The sequence below is a fragment of the Onychomys torridus genome, chromosome 14, assembly GCF_903995425.1.
Source record: "Onychomys torridus chromosome 14, mOncTor1.1, whole genome shotgun sequence".
NCBI lineage: Eukaryota > Metazoa > Chordata > Mammalia > Rodentia > Cricetidae > Onychomys > Onychomys torridus.
The window spans coordinates 42,501,587-42,521,932 of NC_050456.1; the positions used below are offsets into that span (position 1 = coordinate 42,501,587).

A 20,346-nucleotide genomic window follows, 5' to 3' on the forward strand; every position below is an offset into this window, starting at 1 on the left:
TGTTTCACAGCTTGTCATGAGCTTCAAATAACATTTTTTCCACCCCAAATATTTCTGACATATGCATTTTAAGTAATAATGATATTGACCTCAAAAGGGCAAAAGTAGATTCTTGAGTGGAAAAAAAAAATGCCTCTCAAATATTATTATATTAGTGTGATTGTCTCTAAAGTTCAAGCCTATCAGATAATCTTATTTCTTCATATTTCATTTCTCTTACTGAGTTTCCTTGGGCATCATACTAGCAGCATTGACATGGACTTCATGGAAAATGAGCAGAGGTACATAAAATCAGTGTGTGAAGCTGACAAATGGAGGACTGTCTGTGACTGGCAGGTTTCCTCCTGCTTATCTCCCAGTTCTTAACCTTGAAGGCAAGATGTGGATTTTGTGTGCCTGTTGGCTATTACTGGATGCCTATTGAATGCTATGTACATTTTTTGTGCTTTTTTTTTTTTTCATGGATTGGATTTTGAAAATGAAATAGGACTAGTTTTTAGCCAGGTGGTGTGTCTCTATCCCAGCATTTTGAGGCAGAGGCAAGAGGATTAGGAGTTCAAGGTCATAGAGACTCAACAAGATAGAGAGTTCAAGACCAACCTTAGCTACATGAAACCATTTTAAAAAAAAAGATTTTATTTAATTCTATCAGTTCTTTAACCCATTATTAGTTATGTCAAGTATGAAAAGGAACTATTAAAAATACCTTACTATCAACAAATGACTTTATCAAAAGCCCATTCAGCTCAAGGCACTGTGTATGTTTTATATTGTGATGCTTCTTTTCTAATTGACCCTATCAAGTCATTAAGACTCTTTGATCTGGGCTGGAGAGATGGCTTTGTGGTTAAGAGCACTGACTGCTCTCCCAGAGGACCCCAGCTCAATTCCCAGCACCCACACGACAGATCACAACTGGCTATAACTCCAGGATCTAACCACCTTACACAGACATACCTACAGGCAAAACCCCAATAAATTTTAAAAAATTAATTGAAAAAGACTCTTTGATTTTTTGAAATGAAAATATCCTGATGATGTAGGAAAATGTAAAAAAGAAATCCAAAATATTCAGATATAACTTTCAAGAATGCAACACTATTATTTCCTTAGTTTAAAACACACACACACACACACACACACACACACACACACACACGAACGAACATGATGATGATGATGATGATGATGGAATAATTGGGTCTTGACATTTTTCAGAAATCAATATAAACCTTGGTCACACTCAAATAATTGTTGAGACATACAAATGTAGCATCTGCAATCATGAGGCAAATCCAATATTTTGAAAGAACAGCCATTGGTCTGTGACTGACTTTGGAAATATATGTCTGTGAGTTGTCAGATAGCATTGGAAAGCAACTATTTGGCACATAACAACCCAAAATGTCCCGTTTAGGTGGATCAAACAGCTCTGACAACAAATGTCTTCTAATGACAACTGTTGGTCATTCCAATGATGTCTGAAATGTTGAGGAAGGGTTTCTGCCAATTCCTTTGAAACTAACAATACTACGGCATCTATTTGGTTTAGCCAGGCTTGGTGAGACAGGACTATAATTCTAACACTTGTGAGGCTGAGGTGGGAAGATTGCAAAAGGAAGACCAGCTTGAGCTAGAGAGTGAAGCCCTGTCTCAGACAAGAGCAAAATTTTGGTTTGATGAAACCTAAGCACCACTAGGGAGCTAGATGGTTTGGGAACTACTATGGGATCTATGCTCGAAAGTTCTTGAATTAAACTTTGTTGTGTATCAACTCCCTGAAAAAATATTAATTCACAACTTTGTTACTTTTACACCATAGATAGAAAATACGTATTTTATAGAAAATACAGTGTTGATAAGAAAATTTCATGAAACCAATCATCAGCAAGATTTGTAAAATGTCTTGAGATAATTATTTTTTACTTAGTGAAGAAAAATGCAGATTTAGCAGAGGAAATTAGCAGACACAAAATATCCTTTGTGTTTGTGATTGCATTTCTTTTTATTATTATTTTTTTTGTGATTGCATTTCTTACCCAGTTAATGAAGTGCTTAAGCAAAACTAATTTTGACAAAGTGAATATTAGCAACATTCACTGGAAAACTGTTCAAATAATTGGATGAGGATATATTTCATGCTATATAGAAGCTAGAGGAAGTTGATGGCTCATATAGGTTAGGAATTTCTAATCAGAAAGCATGCTGGAGTAGCAAGGCTTTAAAAGTGCCCAAATCCAGAAAACAACGCTCACTGTCTTGGAGTACAAATTATTTTACTATTTACCCCCTCCCATTTAGTCAGGCGTTTCAAGTCTCCAAAGTATTCCTGAGAACTCCAGAGGAGTATCTCACATACATTAGTTCTTTAGTCTAGGACATTCATTTTCCTCGTGATGCCTGGCTGCTGCCATGCAGGGGCTCTGCTGGAATTAAATATCAGCTGGGGACAGGTTCCAGGGTTGCTCGCCCCAGGCAGGGCGGCTCGCTCACTCACTCACTCCCGGAATCGCAGCATTTAGGACGCCAAAGCATGAGGGCTCAAGAGTTCTATGCCAGCCTGAACTCCATGACGAATTCCAGATCAGCCTGATCTCCATAGTCAGACCAGGTCTCAAAACAAAAACAAAAGCAAAAACAAAACACAACACAGTAACTTTGAAAATGCTGTCACATCCAAAATGTTCTCCTCCAAGTACAGCTCCTTGCCATCCACTGCGGCTACTTATGGGCTTATTGTTTGTTTCATTGTAACTGTTTAGCAGTACTGACTACAAAGTGGGAAAGGAAACAGTTGTATCCCTTCTAGATATATTAGAGAGGCCCCCAGCAAGACTTCTTAAGCCCTTTTAAAAGGCAACAGAATTACTCTGCTCAACTCCTTCGGTTTTGCAACTACCTCCTGTTTAGACCAAGACTTTTCCCTAGAGAATAAATTGCCTGGAGAGTCAGCCGTGCTCTCCCATTGGGCTCTTCTTAGCCTATGGGGACCTATATATGCCTGAAGTCTGACAATTAGCAGTATTCCAATTATCTTCCCTGAAAGCATATCAGCGTCTGCATAAATCTAATAAATTAAGTGGTCTAGATGCAAATAAATTTAGGAGACAAGGACGTGGTCTGTATCTGGCCACAGCTGTATTGGAATCTCAACTTTAGCCTGCTCAGAGTGCATTATTATATTCTCATGGTCGTTGTAAAAGATGATGTATGTCTAGAAGAGGAAAGAGACTGTAACTAATAGTCAGAAGACCCAGTCTTTTATAATCCCTCTTTTCCCACATGTTCTCATTCTGTGATCCAACTTCTCAGTGCACTCTATCAAACACTGCAGCAAGGCTGCTTTGAAAGCCAAACAGGGTGATGAATGTGAAAAGACTATGAAATATAAGTATTATGATCCCATTGAAAGACTGGGAATTTTGCAGTGTTAACAACATTAATCTTGTCCACCTATTTAGTTTTGATTTTTGCTGTGTGTTTCTAGGTCTTGTTCCCCTAAGGACTATGTGGGATTATTTTATTATTATTATTTATAGCTGTATTTATTTATTTAGTGGTACTTGGGATTGAACCTAGAGCTCATTCACGCTGGGCAAGTGTTCTACCACTGAGTCACACCTTTAACCCAAGACAAACTATTTTAGGAGTGATTCATTTTAAGGGACCTTGTGATGACTTAGCTCAACTCCTTGATTTTTTCAGATGAGGAAAATGAGGCCCAGGGGAGGAAAGATCATTGAGATTGTGGCTGGCAGAACACAAGTTCCTGGTCCACACAAGTGCTCACTTCACTACATCATAGAAGAGTGTTCTTCAAGACATTCTCTCTCACACACTGGGGTATCCATACCAACAGTTGTCCAACATGCAATATTCATGAGGCCTCCAAGTAAACCATGTCATTCCTATACTACCCCTTATTTCCTGAGTGTCTACAGTATTCGTGGAGCCCAGTTTTTATAACAACACAATGGTGTCCACTGACTTCTCTTTCTGGGTAAGGCACTCTTTGGGAAACTGGAGATAGAGACAACTAGACAGACACATCACTGCATCATAGAGCTGATGGTCCATTGAAATGGTAGGCATAAAATTGCTGTAATACTGGTGGTAAAGGTAACCTGTTTTCTGAAGCGTCTAGTACCCACAAACAACATTGGTCTGAACAGTGTGTATCTTTAGTTAGAAATATCTACAGGGGATTTTTTTTCTCCATCTTGAAGTAATATGCAAGCATCACATTTCCAAAAGATGGTTCCCAAGTTCTCAAACCATGAAAAACCATGTCTATCTATGTGGATGCTAACACACACTATGAGAACCTCCCGTGTGTCTCAGGTGTCTACCTCAAACTCAAATTATTTGTCTTGTAATCTTAGTGGCATTCTCTCCCTAAATGTGGTTTAGTCAGCATTTGAGCAGGGAGGAGCCAGCTTCTAGCCTCTGTGTCTGGCCATTCTATTTCCCCTCTATGTTTCTGACAAGTGAGAATTTATCCATCTAGTTTATCCTCTCAAAATTTCCATCTTGCTCGTTGACAATCATTCTAGTTTGAATATTTTGGTTAGTGTCATCATACTAGACCAGGGTATGAAAAGCTCTGAAAAATGGAACTGAGCGTCAGGAGTCACAGACAGAACCAAAATTTATAGACAAAGTCTAGGTGATCAACCAACAGTTGAAATGTAGCCTGATGAGAAACCATCAAAGAAAAGAACAGTGATCAGGGGAGTGCTCAGTGAGTAAGAGGCAAGGCTCTTCATGACACTATCCTTGCTAACTGACTTAACAGAGGCACAATTTGTATGCAATCAAACAATTTTTCCTTTATGTGAGTTTGATGTGTTTTGAGGTACACACATTCTCGCTTATCTACCACAGCACCAACATTACCATGTTTTGAAACTTTCCAATTTTCTCACCACGTATTCTTGTCAGCTCCCTCTTCCTGAAGGCCTTAGGTTAGCTACACTCTGGAGTTGTCGTTGTTCCAGCAGCAAATATCAAAGAAGTGCTTTATCCAGACCTGGAGGCAGACACTTGACCCTGAACCTACTTACCACAGACCTTGCTGATGGGATATGAGACAGACAGGGTTTGGAGAAATGTGACACAGATGGGATCAGAGAGGTTGTGCTGTCTGGTGACATGAAGGACGAGTCAGTTTAAGGGATCAGACATTCACCTTCCAAATGCAAAACAAAAACAAGAATCTCTGGTAACTCACAGGGCAGTCTTCTATCAGTCACTTACAAAATCAGAGTAGTAGACCAAAGGTGAGGTGTGGAGCTGAAGTCAGAACTTAGAAGGTAAGCTTGTTAAGAAGTGTATACAGTTCTGAAGGCCCACCCCCAAACTTGGCACACAGTGTACTCTGAATATTATTATCTCTATCATCATATTAAGATCATAAGATAACTCTGCAGAGCTTTGGCTTCCTCAGGACAGCCACTTACACAGGAGGAACCGACCTGTCTTTGCAAGTCCTGGTATAAAATTAACCAAGTTCTTGTGACTGACTCTGGTTCTTCACAGGCAAGTTCTGACACACTTAACCATAGGAAACTTTATAAGTTTTCCAATGGAAGAGCCAAACAGCTAATGGTTCTGCATTACCCACCAAAACGGAAAGAAAAAAAAAAAAGAAAATCAAAGAGAAACATTATCCACCCAATATTTGGAAAATATGAATTGCCATTGGCTGAGGGCACATGGAAAGAAAATCAAGCTAAGATAAATATGAAGTAATATAAGACTCTTCCTTCACTTCTGCCTTAATTATTCTATTACAAGTTCTATTTTAAATGCTTATTCTAAAACCCCAGATGTTTGAAAAAAGAAAAAGATGCAACTTGCCGTGCAAACTAACATTGAGAGGAAAGATATTTGGGGATGATCTGTTCACTGGCATTTTTAGTGTTGGGGTAGTATTTTTCCTCCTGATGGAAGAAACCACAGTTGTTTTGGAGAGAGCGGTGATGTCATACAAACAACTCTAAGTGAGTGCTTCTGTCCTAAGATTCATTCTGAGAGTTTCTTACCTTTCATGACCTGACTGTCTGACTTAACACACAGAGACAAAGGGGAGGGGGAGGGGGCTTTCCCTGTACCATGGAAACAGAGTTGGATGAAAACTCACAGAAATCCTGGAGCATTTGCCATCTAACAAGAGCTTCTTGTCTAGAGATATCTGGCCAGATTATGTGCAAAGCTTGAAGATGCTTTTCCTGTATAAACAGGAACACATGTAAAGTTTGGCTTCAAGTAAATGTTAACTACATAATGTTAATGTGTGTGTAATGGCTGTAACATCCTCATATTCTAGCAGGTGGATTCTTTAAAACTCCTCCTACATTATAGAATCCTTAGAGTGGAGAGCTGGAAAGATGGCTTCATGGTTAAAAGCACTGGCTGCTCTTTCAGAGGACCAGGGTTCAATTCCTAGAGTCCCTAGGGTGGATTGCAACTTGTAACTCCAGTCCAGGGGTCCAATACCCTCTTCTGGCCTCCACAGGCACCAGGAATGCACAGAGTGCACAGACATACATACATGCAGACAGAACATCCATACACATAAAATAAAACTAAATTTAAAAAAATTCTTAGAGTGGTAGTATACTTTTTACAATTCACTGTAATAAAAATCAGATTAAATTGAAGCTGATTCAAACTGCACTATGAAATTGTTAATCATCTGCCATGAAGAGATTGCCACTGAAAAATTATGTATGATGTAAACTCCGAGACTTAACTTTATGGACAGTGAAGACTAGGGAAAGTAAAAGCTAATTTTTAAACTAGGTAGAAAGCAATTCTCTCTATTTGTAATTCATTTAAGGTTGAAAGCTTTCACAACGAGATAAGGAAATTGATATGGTTTGCCCAGAGAAAACTATATCTGCTTTGCCTCTTTGTAAAAATGTCTTATGCTCAATCTAGCTAGAGGAACATAGTTTAATTTGAAATCAAATTCAAATGAGGGTTGTTCATAAAGATTAAAGCTTTAAAGTAACTGTAAAAATCTTGTAATTTCACATTCTACTTCATCATAGGTCAGGTGTGGCAGCATATGCTGTGGACCTAACTTTTGGGAGGTAGAGGTGAGAAAATCAGTAGTTCAAGGCCAGCCTGGCCTACATAGAAAGTTGAGGCTAGCCTGAAGTACATGAAACCTGATCTAAAAAAAATTAATATTTGTGTGTGAACTTATAACACTGTTGTGTAATCAGTCCACAGGTGGGTGATATACACTACCTTATCATTTGTACAGAAGGGAAAGAGCAGGAAATACAGACTAACTGGATATCTCTAGACCAACTTACAAATAGTTATCACCTTGAACAACATAGGCCTGAATGTACACATCCACTTACATGTGTATGTTTTCCTGTGAGATGTGCGACAATGTGGAAAAAAAAAAACTTACAGACTGCGTAAGACATTAAAGAAATTAAGCAAAAGGTACGTCATGAGTACATAAAATATAATTAAGCAATGATCTATTTTTATCACATGGGACCCTCAACATGTATAAATCTTACTTAGAAGTTAAAAATTATTGAAGTTTATGATCCTAAACAGGTGCAGACACCATGCATGGCTCCATTTGCAGTGGAGAGAAGTGTGAATAAGCATAAAGATGCCAGTTAAGCCGGCTCTGCATACAACGTGCAGAAGCACATATGGCACTGGCCTAACCTTGTGCTGCCTCCTGCTGCTCCCCATGTGAGCTCTGGTGTCAAAAGTACCTGCTTAACAGAACACGAGGTGACGATAACCATCTCTAGGTGGGCAGTGAATTGTGGCTTGCAACGGAAAATAGTCTTTCATGGTCAGGGGAAATGGATCACTGGGTAAAGTGGTTGTTAGACAAGCCTAAGGATGTGAGTTCAAGCCCTCAGAACTCCTGTAAAGCCTGACATGATACTGTACTTCCCTAATCTTAGCAGTCCTATAGGCAGCAGGGAGGCAGAGCCAGGAAAATCCTTGGAAACTTGCAGATCAGCTAGTCTGGCATAGACAGTGGCAACCAAACAGGAAGGGATGTTGTCTCAAACAAGGTGGAAAGTGAAGACCAATACCCGAAGTTATCATCTGATCTCCCCATGTGCACGCGAGGGCACACACACACACACACACACACACACACACACACACACACATATATATATATATATATATATATATATATATATATATATATATCCACTTCTTCAGAGAGAGAGAGAGAGAGAGAGAGAGAGAGAGATGAAAAAACACACAAATAAAAACAAAATAAGAGCCAGGCGGTGGTGGCACACGCCTTTAATCCCAGCACTCGGGAGGCAGAGGCAGGCGGATTTCTGTGAGTCCAAGGCCAGCCTGGTCTACAAAGTGAATTCCAGGAAAGACATAAAGCTACACAGAGAAACCCTGTCTTGAAAAAAAAATTTTTAAAAAGGGGGGGGGGCTGGAGAGATGGCTCAGAGGTTAAGAGCACTGGCTGCTCTTCCAGAGCTCCTGAGTTCAATTCCCAGCAACCACATGGTGGCTCACAACCATCTGTAATGAGATCTGGTGCCCTCTTCTGGCCTGCAGTCATACATGCTGTATACATAATAAATAAATCTTTTTAAAAAATTTAAAAAAATAAATATTTAGGAACCAAGTTTGTGTTGGGCAGCATTGATGTCATAAGTTGGACACACCAGCTAGAGAGGGCTGGAGAGATTTCCTAAAAGTATTTGTTCATTTGCCGTTTTTTTGAAATGCCATTAGCTAAATGCCTACCATACTCAGAGATACATACCACTGTTACAGTGTTGTTAAATAGTTGATAAACCATTTTAGGGCACACCCCCATATTCCAGAGCCTTGAGCTTTCCCAACACAACTATTACAATAGCTTGAGTAGCAAAGGGTGTGGCATGGTCCAGAACCCTGTTTCTCTGGCACCCTAACCCTAAACTTAGTTGTTGTTGTTTTTTTTAACCTGTTTAATCATTAACTTCTGATGCATACTTTGATCATCATAATTCCTACCTCATAGGGTTATCATGGAGCTTGGGTGAAAGGCAGCATGGGTAAATGCACAGCCTAGCTTTAAAATGCTTTTTTTAAAAAAAGATTGCATTTGTATATCGAGTACCAATCCTAAACTATAGAACTGCCAAGATGAACCAGTGTTCTGGCCCCTTAGTAATTCTCCGATAGCATGCAAGCCTGCAGACTAAACTAATGTTTGACTGTAATAGAATGGATACTTAGTAGAATGATAGAGGGCCCTAATCCAAATTAACGTATTGGTGTGGTATGGGATAGAGGACAGAAAGTTGGGAAGGCAGACTCACAAACATATTCCTTCTGTTCATTCCTGCGCTGTCTTATAGATGGTGATGTTGCTGACTTTTGAAAGGGATGAACTTAACAACTTAAAATTAAATCTACAGGTGAAGAAATACAGTGAAAACTTGCACTGATTTTCAAAGATGAAACTCTCTAGAATCTTCTCAAGCTGTGGCTTTTGAGAATCCCCTGGCTGACTGTGATGTCAGAATAATATCCGAGCACTACTTTCACCTCTAGCCAAGGAGACACTTTCCCAGGCCTCATCTCTGCAGATTTAAGCCTGCTGCCTTGTTCACCAAGATTTGAACTGCTGGCCTTCAAAGAATAGCTCACTTTTTTTCCTTTTAATCATTAGATCTAATTTCTTAGAGAAAATGTAAGTCTACCCAAAAATTGAACAGAAAATGCAGAGTTCCTACAAACTCCCTCATCCCCTCCCCCCATTCACCCCAAACCCTGCTGAGCTGTCTTGGCTCCCTTGCCAGAGACAGGGTGACTATTTTGTGTGACTGTTTCCTGGCAGTCAAGTCTTATAGTTCTATTTGTCTGGTTTTTTGCCACCACCACACTGTCTTGATAATGATAGCTTCATAGCAGGTCCTGGTCACTCTTTTGAATCTGCTCGTCTTCCCCTGTGGTCTCTGTTCTGGTCTTTACTGGGTTAGTTTTAGGACTAGTTTGGTAATAACTACAAAGTAAGTTGTCAGAGGTTTTATTAAGCTGCACTGAATCTACAGACCATCTGGGTAGAAGAACTGACTTCTTAATAGTGGTGGATTTTCCTAGTCACCAATGTGAAGCACCTCTCCACTTCTTCAGGTTTCCTTATGGTTTCCTTTCATCATCAGAATTTTGTAGTTTGCCTCCTGTAAGTCATGTTTTGTTATACTTGGTCTCAGGCATAGCTCCTTGTTTAGTGCTAGTATAAATGATATTGTTTTAAACTTAAATCTAATTGCTTATTTTTCTACGCATGGAAGACATTGATTCATATATTAAACATATTCTGCAGTCTTGTTATAGTGGCTAACTTGTTTCGGGAGTCTTTATATGTGTGTGCTCAAGTGTGTGTGTATGTGGTGTGTGCGTGTGTGTACCTGTATGTGTGCATGTGCCCACCTATGTATGCATGTATGGAGGGCAGGGGTTGACACCAGGAGTCTTTCCATCCTTTTTTTTTTTTCTTAATTTTGAAACAGGGACTCTCACCGAGCCCGGAGCTGTCTGTCCGTCTAGGCTAGTTGACCAGCGAGACCCCAGGACCTGCTTATCTGGGCTTCCCTCGCCTAGGGTTACAGGAGTGCCGCACCTTGCCTGGCCTGGCTCTTACCTTGGTTCTGGAGATCCAAACCCAGGTCCCTGTGCTTGCAAGACAAGCACTTTATCCACTAAGCCATATCTCCAGCCCGGTATTCTACTTCAAAAACTTTCGTGGTTGCCTTGGAGTTTGCAACACACATTTATGACTAATCCAGGTCCACTTCCAAATATTATCCCGCCTCACTGGTAATGCAAGCAGCTTATACCAGTTTCCCGTTCCTCCCTTCCATCCATTTCCACAACGGTGTCGCTCATTCACTCTTCCGTAAGCAAGAAGCCAGAAGACTTCTCCCTACTAGTTTTCTGAACAAAGTGTTCCGTGTTAGAGCAATTAAAGGTAAGAAAAAAATAATAATAAAGCGTTTTCTTTTCCTTGCCTTGGTTCCTTGCCTTGGTTCCTTTTTGGTTTTTATGAGGTTTCACGTTTCTGTTCCACGCTTTTTTCAAGATCTTTCAACACTTCTTACAGGGCAGGGCAGGGCAGGGGCAGCAGCTCACCTTAGTTTTGCTTGCCTGAGAAAGTCTACTGGACTTTGTTTTGAAGAAAAGAAGGTACTTTGACTCTCCTATACTTTTGAAGGATAATTTCACCAAGCATAGGATTTTGGATTGGTGGGAGGTTTTTTTTTTTTTTTTCCTTCCAAAGTTTTAAATACTCCATTCCACTGTCTTCTTGCTAGAAGGGCTTTGACAAAAAGGTTGACGCACCTCTCTCGTCTTTGCTTCTGTAGAGGTAGGCTGTTTTCCTCTCACATCCCTTCATTCCCAGTGTTTTCTTTCTAGCTCACCTTCTTTTGATTCTCCGGTTTCAACACACTATTCCTGGGTGCTAAGTTGTCTTCCATTTTTATGGTTGATTCCTCTGAGATCCCAGCATCTATGGCTTGATTTTTGTACCACGTTTTTGAAAATTCTGAGTTTCCAATATCCCTCTGCTGTTCCAGCTTGGTTTCATACTTTGTCATTGTCCTATGCCCAGTCGTTGGGAATTAATCCCCCTCCACCTCCTTTGCCATAGCATTTCAGTCTAGAAGTTTGTATTACTATACCTTCCAACTCATGAATTCCTTTTTTTGCTGGGTCCAGTCTATGGATGAGGCCAACACAGGCATTCTATTTTCATTTCCGGTACTTGCAGTTATACTTAAGCTTCTAAACTGTGCTCAAATTGCTCAGCTGATATTGCCTGCTGGCCATCTTGTCCATATTTTCCATTACAGTCCTTAGTGTATTAACTGGTTATTTTAAATTTCTGGTCTCTTCTACATTTAAGCCTGATTCTGATGTTTAGATTGTCATTTCAGACCATGGCTGGTGTGTGTGTGTGTGTGTGTGTGTGTGTGTGTGTGTGTGTGTGTTCGTACACATGTGGAGGATGCACATGCAAGGGTGTGCATGTGCTTGCAGAGGCCACAGGTTGGCATTAGCTGTCTTCTTCAGGCGCTCTCCACCTTATTTTTTGAGACAGGGTCTCTCATCAATTTGGCTACACTTGCTAGTCAGTGAACCCCAAGACTTCTTCTGTCTCTACCTTCCAGCATTGGATTAGCAGCAGAAGCATGCTCCTCTGCATGGGCTGTGGGATTGAACACAACCCCACATGTTTGAGCCATCAGCACTTTATCAAGCAAACTATCTGACCAGCCCCTTCCTCTTTTTCTCTTGCTGCCTTGGCGCTTCTTGTTTTAAAATAGATGTGCTGTATTAGGAAGGTAGTAGACAGGCCTAGAGTTTACAAGTTTCAATCTAAGAGTTAGGCTATTACTATTTGCTGTAATAATCAAAGACTAAATTAATTTCCCCTAGTATCTATGTTTTCATTTGCCATGTTGTCCTTGGGTGTCACTAAGCAGTCCTACAATAGGGTGAGAGGCTTGAGTTCCTTTTAGGTGTACTGTCCTGCTATTATCCAGCACTCTGATGTGGTGGTAAGGTGAGGGGTAGAGCAGAGGTCTGTAGTCCTCTGACTTGGTCTCAGACCTGTCGTTACTCTGAGCGGAGTAACTCCCTTCTCCCGGGAGCAATGTGAGAACTGGCTGGAAGTGGTGTTTCAGTCTGCTTAGATTGGTTTGACTTTGGTAGACCCCAGTTGGTAAGGTACCAATGAAATCATTTTCCTAGAGGGCTACTGAGCCTAGTTGGGAAGGAGGGAACTAGAAGTATTCGGCTCTTGTTTTTATTTTATTTCTTTATTTGCCACTGTGTTTTAAAGGTTAGCATACAAAGTAGTGGGGTTTTATTGTGACACTTGGATACACATGTATCATCATGCCCACCTAACTGTCTTCCCTCCTTTCCAACAGCCCCTCCCTCTGCCTTCATACTGCAGATATTCCATTGCTCTCGCTTGCTCGTTCCCCTCCAGGCTCCTTATAGACTCATTTAAATCTCTTTCTTCTCTCCCCTAGTCTAAGGGCATTTTTAAAGGCTCTCTCTCTCTCTCTCTCTCTCTCTCTCTCTCTCTCACACACACACACACACACACACACACACCATACACACGTGCATGAGTGCATGCATGCCCCTTTGACAAAGTGAAAGAATATTTATTGCTCTCAGATTTTCATAGCAGGATCTCAGAGGGAAACTCAGCCAAGTTAAAAACAGTAAAGCTCAAGGAAAGTCCATAGGCGAGAGCATCTGGAGCCTTCTCGAGTTGCTTTACACTGAGCCTGGACAATTCCTGGAGTGCAGTTTCCAGTGTTTTGCTGATACATCTCTGGCTCTGGTGGGACTGGCTCGGATCCAGGTAAACTGTGGTCTCCTGGTGTGCCAAACAGTTTTAATCAACTTGACCCAAGCTAAAGTCATCAGAGAGGAGGGGACCTCAATTAAGAAAATGCCTTCATAAGATCGACCTGTAGGCAAGCCTGTAAGGCATTTTCTTTATTAGTGATTGATGAGAGAGCCCCCCCACCCCACTCCCCCAGTCCATTGTGGGTGGGGTTCTGGGTTCTTGAAGAAAGCAGGCTTAGCAAGCTCTGAGGAGCAAACCTGTTAGCAGCACCCCTCCATGGCCTCTGCGTCAGCTCCTGCCTCCAGGTTCCTGACCTGCTTAGTTCCTGTCCTGACTTCCTTCAATGATAAGCACTGATTTGGAAGCCCAGGCCGACTAAACCCTTCTCTCCGCAAGTTGCTTTGATCATGGGGTTTCATCCCAGCAATGATAACCCTAACCAGGACAGCTGACAAGCTGGGATTGTGTCTGTCTGTCTCTCTAACTTTTGGGACAGTAGTTCCTCTGTGACTTCCATCCTGATTAGATAATTATGGATTCCAGTTTGATTGGCTTTTTTCCTTGTCATGGAGATGGAGATGAATGTTTGTGGGTTTTGTCTTTTGTTGTTGTTTGGTTTGGGTGGTGCTGAATATTAACCCCAGGACACGCTAGGCAAGAGCTCTACCCCTTGTTACACCCCCAGCAAAGGGTCCTATGCTCTTTTCTTGAATTTTTTTTGGGGGTGGGGTGGGTTTTGAGACAGAGTTTCTCTGGCTGTCCTGGAACTTGCTTTGTAGACCAGGTTGGCCTCGAACTCACAGAGATCCACTTGCCTCAGCCTCCCAAGTGCTGGGATTAAAGGTGAGTGCCACCACTGCCTGGCTCCCTGTGCTCTTTTGAGAGTGACAGAAAACAGGAAACCCCTTAGATTCCTTTGTAAATTCTTTCTTTAAGCAGCCTATCCAGCTATTCAAATAGTGCAGGGGAAAGGCACTTGCTGTACAAACCCAGGGGCCTGAGCTCCATCTTTGGATGGAGGGAAAGAAGAGGCTCCTGAAAGTGGTCCTTGGACCTCCCTGAGGGCCACCACCTGGGGTAGAAAGTGCTACTTTCAAATGTCCTGTTTGTATTTTCCATAAATTCAGACAATATGCATCTTTGCTTTGATTTTTGTAAAGAGAAAAGAAATGTTTAATGCCTCAATTTTCTAAACACATTCCTTCCAAATCATATTCTTTAACGTTGTTATTCTTGTTATAAATACATAGAAGGAGGAGAACTAGCAGGGGAAGTGGGGGAGGGGAAGAGGGGGAGGGGAAGAGGGGGAGGGAAGGGACCAGCAACAAACAGCAAAGGGCAGTGCTAAGCCAGGATCACTTGTTCCTGCCCATCCTCCCTACACAGTTGGCTGGAGTTGAAACTGTGTACAGCCGGTATACTTCACTTTCAAAGGCTCATTGCTCCATTTTTTTTTTTTTTTGGTAGCAATTTAAATTCAAGTTTTACTCTGACTCCTTGTGAATCACTGCAAATTGGGTTAAAGGTCAATGAAGTCATTTTTGCAATGTTCTTTTAAAGTCCTTAGGAAGTTCTGCAAAGTGAGTTGGAGTGGACCTTGGACACTGCTGCAGATTATGAAGTGATGAAATAAGATTGCTCACCCACATGTACTTATTTGGTAGCAACCTGAATGCACATGTTAATAGGGAGTTTATAAAAAGAGTGATTTTTAGTTTTATTCGGCAAGAAACTTTGCCTTTCAGGGTTCTGTTGTGAGCAGGATCATCTGAATCAGGAGATAATAGTATTTGGCATCTTTGTAATTGTGATAAAACAATTTGGCTAAATATTACTGCTCCCCATGTTTGTATCTATTCATGACCACACACAAAATATCCATTTTTACACAGGAAAATGGAAGCTTGAGGAGACTGTAATATATAGTCAAAAATATCTTGTTCACTGAATTATCATTCTGTTTAACTTTTTGAAATAATAACTTTAAAACTTTTAAGTGAGTTAGACCTGCTGTTACACAATGTCCACATTTTTATTTTAAAAGTATTATATTCTACAGCTCTGATCCCTGGCTAGAGAGAATTGCTTAAGAGTTATAAGAGAGGAAATGATTGAGTATTTCAGGAACTTCCATTTATGCAGATGGAAACACTCTGGAAAGTCATGATGTCAGAAGAAAAGAGTCTAGAAGCTTTTCCACTAACATAATTGGCATTTTTGAATAGTTGAGACTGGTTAAGGTACAGAAGCCTAACTAATTGCTGCTAGAAGACACATGGAATGGAGATAATAAACACAAGACCACCAGCATTTATTGATGGCTTCCTATTGCCATATACTGTTTCAAGTGCTTTACGTGTGTGATAATCATCCATAATTCTGTAGCATAAATACCATCTTCTCCATTTTACAAGTGAATAAACTGGGGCACAAAGAAGTTAACTGATTGTGAGTCCTGGCGCTTATAACCAAGCTCACTCTGAACTCTGGAGCCATTGTTCTTAACACTACTTTCAGAGTGTTACACACACACACACAGACACACACACACACACACACACACACACACAGACACACACACACACACACATATTTCCATGATTAAAAACAAAAGGAAGACAAGTTATTATTTTTGGTCTTTTCCTCTTTTCAAATACGTCCTGTAGCTTTTTTGGAGGTACATAGTGTTCTAGATTTCAAACAAAAATAGCACTAAAATCAATCTACATAGTCCTAGCTTCTCTTTTGAAGCCAGGGTCTTGTGCCTGCTAGACTGAGGTGTAATCATCTCTTCATGACTCGATTGAGATGCTTTATGCATTGTTTATTGTCTTACTAGACTTGGACATTCTGTATATTTATAGAGGGCATTGTTTTTGATTTGAAGGTAATTTAAATCTACCACAGATATCTACATGAATATACAACCCAAAGTCGGGTTGTAACAATGTATTAATAAGGTAAAGATTGGATATTAAACACTTTAGTGTCGGGTAGAGTCTCAAGCAGAGGCCCCAGATCGAGGTTCAGCTGCGTGTGTGTGTGTGTGTGTGTGTGTGTGTGTGTGTGTGTGTGAGTGAGAGAGAGAGAGAGAGAGAGAGAGAGAGAGAGAGAGAGAGAGAGAGTTCAGTGCTCCTTGGTGAGCTTAGAATACATAAAACACCAACAAAAACCCAAAGTGACAGGCTCAGCGTTTATGCTTCCAAAGCCTGACCCAAACTGATTCTTTTACTCCATAGCTCCCTGCATAGCAGGTGGGCAGTCCTCTGTTGGGGTCTGCAGGTTAGGGGACTCGTTATTCCTGCCTTTTGTCTAAACAGGGACCCAAACTCAGTCTCAAACGATTCTTGCACCTTTTCTGTGTCCACTTACGATTATCTTTGTCTCTTTTAAAAGCAACGTGGAAGCAAAATAAGTCACTCAAAGCCTTTTCCCTTCGTTCCCTCAAATTCAGGCTTATGCTTTCCCTTATTAAAGCTCTTTTATTCATTTGTAAATGCTTAAGACGATTTGTTTGAAAAATGGCCCTGCAACTTCACTTCCCTTGAGAGGTTTTGCAAGAAGGATGGTTTTATATTTTTATTTGCATTTGCTCGGTAATCAAACTTCTTCGGCCCAGAAAAAAAAAAAAAAATCTTAACGACAGGGAGACTTCCCTTGTTCTGTGGCAGAGCGCAGAGACTGAGCCGCCTCCGGGTCACCTGGGAAGGAGGGACCCCACTCTAACACAGGGGGCTGGCTGCCACGACGCCAAGTAGCTTTTTTTTTTTTTGCAACTGGAAACTCAGACGGGCTGGGCGGCAACCGGGTCCAGCCTCAGATTACTCCAGAGAGCAGGGCGGTGTGAGGCGGGCTCCGGACCTCGGCAGCCCACTCTCTCCAGCAGCGCCTCCCGAAGCCAGGCGCCCGTAGAAAGCGCCGAGTCCCCCAGGCCGGGGCTCAGCCGCACCCCTCGCCCCCTTTCTCTCCCCCTCCGCAGCGGCACACAGACAAGCACGTGAGCCGGGCAGCGCGTCCCAGCTGGGTCTCAGCTGACCGCCTCCTGATTGGCTGAGAGCAACGTGGGCTGGGGTGGGGCCTGGCCGCCTGCGTCGCTCGCCATTGGCTCTCGGGGAACCCGCCTCTGCTCAGGTGAGGCGGGCCCGCGGGCGCGCGCGCCGGGCCCGGCGGGCGCGCGCCCACATCTCCCCCCCCCTCCCACACACACACACTTCGGCTTCCCCTCCCCGCGCCGCGCGCCGCGCGCCCGAGCGCGCCTCCGCCCTTGCCCGCCCCCTGCCGCTTCCTCGGCGTCTCAGTGCACAGAGCCTCCTCGTCTGAGGGGGACGCGAGGACTGTCCTCGCTGCCGTCGTGGGCAGTGTCTGGCCAGGCCCTGACAAGCGAGCCCGAGGAGCGCCTAAGGAGCCCGAGCCGGAGCCCGGCGAGCGCAGCCTGCAGCTCCCGCCTCGCCGTCCCGGGGACAGGGAGTGAGGTGGGGGGGCGTCTCGCCTCGCACCCCGCCTCTGGACTTGCCCCTTTCTCTGCGCGTGCGGACGGAGCCAGCGCTTAGGCCGGAGCGAGCCCGGGGGCCGCCGGCCGGGAAGGCACCACCGCGGGGCACCGATTCGCCATGGAGGGCGCCGGCGGCGAGAACGAGAAGAAAAAGTAAGCCGGGCCGCCGCGTTCCCGGGGGCTGGCCTTTTTTTGTCTCCTCTCCCCTTCCGTCCCCCCCCCCTCCCACCCCCCGCCCAGCCTCGCGCGCCGGGCTCCCCCGCGGTCCACGTCGCCATCTTGGCGCGGGGGGGTGGGAGTCGCGGGCCCAGCGCTCGGCGGGGCTGGGGTCTCCGCCCCGGACACCCGCCCCGCGCCGTCGCAGCCCAGCCTGCCCCGCGCGCCTCTCGGGCCGAGCCCGCCCCGGGGCCGAGGGCGCCCCTCGCTTCCGCGCCCTTCCCGCCCCTGTCCTCGGCGGTAGTAGCCGCGACCAGCCGGCCCCGGGCGGGCAGACCCTGCGCGCGCTGCCAGCTTTCTGGGGTCGAGGCCCTCCGAGGCCGACCCGGGGCTCCCCCCCACACACACACACACCCCCAAGCCCCGAGTCGCCTTGCTAAGCCGCGGCCGCCGCTGCCTTTGTAACGATCGGGAGTTGCTTTCGGGGGGCCAGAAGATGCTAACTTTCTAGTTTGCACGTGCAGGTTTTCGTTGTCATCTGGGAAAACTTGCCGCCTCCAGAGTAACGGGAATTTAGGAAAAGGGCATCATTTTAAACAACTTGCAATTTTTCTTTTTCTTTTTTTTTTTTTTAACCAACTTGGGCTTGCATCACCTGACAGGGGAGCCCAGACGTTATGTCTGAATATGTATATGCCTCTTTCACTCCTGAAAATAGCTTGCTGATAGTTTTGGTTAAACTTAGGCGGGTAATGTAATGAGATGGGGGAGGGGGTGTTTATACAGTGAGAGCAAATGAAACTCATGAGTTAAAATGTGGCAAAGTATGTTGGAACGCCTGAAAAGAAGTGTATCAGGAAACATCCGAAGTGAGAGATGGTCGGTGAAAGCTTAACGTGAGTTTGTGAAACATCTTGTGCTTTGAGTCTAAGGCGCACCTTCTAGAGTTAAGAGGTGCAGCTTGTGGTAGCAAAATCGACCCCCCGCCGCCAGCAAACAATTTTGTCTATTTCAATATTTTAACCTTGAGGAAATCAGTTTAAGGAGTTGAAGGTTTATAGTATGACCTGTGATTAGAAGGCTGGCTTAATTTACTGCTAAGTCCTCCCAGTCTTCTGGAAGAGATTAATTCCCCTTATCCATATCAGCAGAAGATAAATTTATTCGGGTTTTTGTTGGTTTGTTTTGCTGTTCTGCAAGTCCCCTTGTCCTGGTCCTTACTCCATAGTTCGAGGCTCAGTTTGTATGCACCAAAGGAAGCACTTTGAAAATGTTTTAAAGTGAGCAAACAAGTCTAGACTTAACTCCATCAGTTACCAGAATTAGTTGCAATTAATTTTGCAGAAGTGACTACAATGCTTTTGATGAAATGATGAGGCTGCTATACTCTAAACATTAGGCAGATTGCTATTGTGTAGTGCCAACTTACTGTCCTTGTTAAATGCTGTTATATTTAATTCAGTACACCAAGTTATACACCAGTCACCAATTTGTTATATGTGATGTTATTTTTTAATCAAAAGTAATTTTGTAATGAATGAGTGAATTAGCTGTTATGCATTGTGCCCAGTTCTAAATGGTTTCTAGTTTTTCCTCAGACTCATCTGCTACTTAATTTTTCTCATTTGAGATGTTAGCAGCTTTAGATCAAATGGGATTATATTTCTTAATATAGAGGTTCTTAATATCGCTAAAAGATAATAAAAAATAAAAGTAATGGGTCAAACCTTCAGGTGCTGTTTATTAAAGATATACTTTTGAAATCATAATTTATTTGAAAGATAATTGAGTGATTGAGAGGTAAAGATTTTCTTTCTGCAATTTTCTATAAGGTTCCATCTTACATGAGCCTCCAAAATGAACACAGGAAAAATTTTGTTTTTTTAATAGTGTGTTTAGAAAACCCAAAACTTGAATGTTTGGAAGAAAGTAGAACAGAAAATGCATAATAGATTTAACAGTGGGTACATCATGGTGTTGGCTCCTTAGCTGTTGGGCTGCACTTGACTGACTTAACATGCATATAGATTCTTAGATTTCAGAAAGCATGTCAAGCTCATTCTATGTTTCTAGCTTCAAGCTGAACCTCTCAAAGTTTCCTAAAACAAGTAGTTATTGGGTCACTAAAGTAAAATCTCTAAGGAAGACATTTCTTAATTTCCCATTTTAGCTTTCTCTCTTGTTTGAAGAATCAGCATTCTGAAGATTTAGAGGGTAGGGTTGGGGTGGCAGATAGATACCCACAAGTTGGAGTCCCAAGCCTTTCTATTTGTGATTGCTGGCAAGTTAGTGAATATTTCTGGATTACATG

At 42.8% G+C, this 20,346-nt stretch overlaps 1 protein-coding gene across 5 annotated transcripts in view; it reads left to right on the top strand.

Annotated features, from left to right (window-relative positions):
* Window positions 1-17,616: 17,616 nt before the first annotated feature.
* Window positions 17,617-20,346, top strand: part of Hif1a (hypoxia inducible factor 1 subunit alpha) — a 49,751-nt gene continuing 47,021 nt past the window's right edge. For 3 of the 5 annotated variants that reach the window (XM_036206580.1, XM_036206582.1, XM_036206581.1), the window contains exon 1: window positions 17,617-18,032. In XM_036206580.1, the coding sequence (XP_036062473.1) occupies window positions 17,998-18,032 (35 nt within the window). In that variant the 5' untranslated portion in view covers window positions 17,617-17,997. Of the gene's footprint in view, window positions 18,033-18,153; window positions 18,932-20,346 lie in introns of those variants that run through there. The other 2 variants (XM_036206583.1, XM_036206584.1) reach the window with 2 other exon arrangements.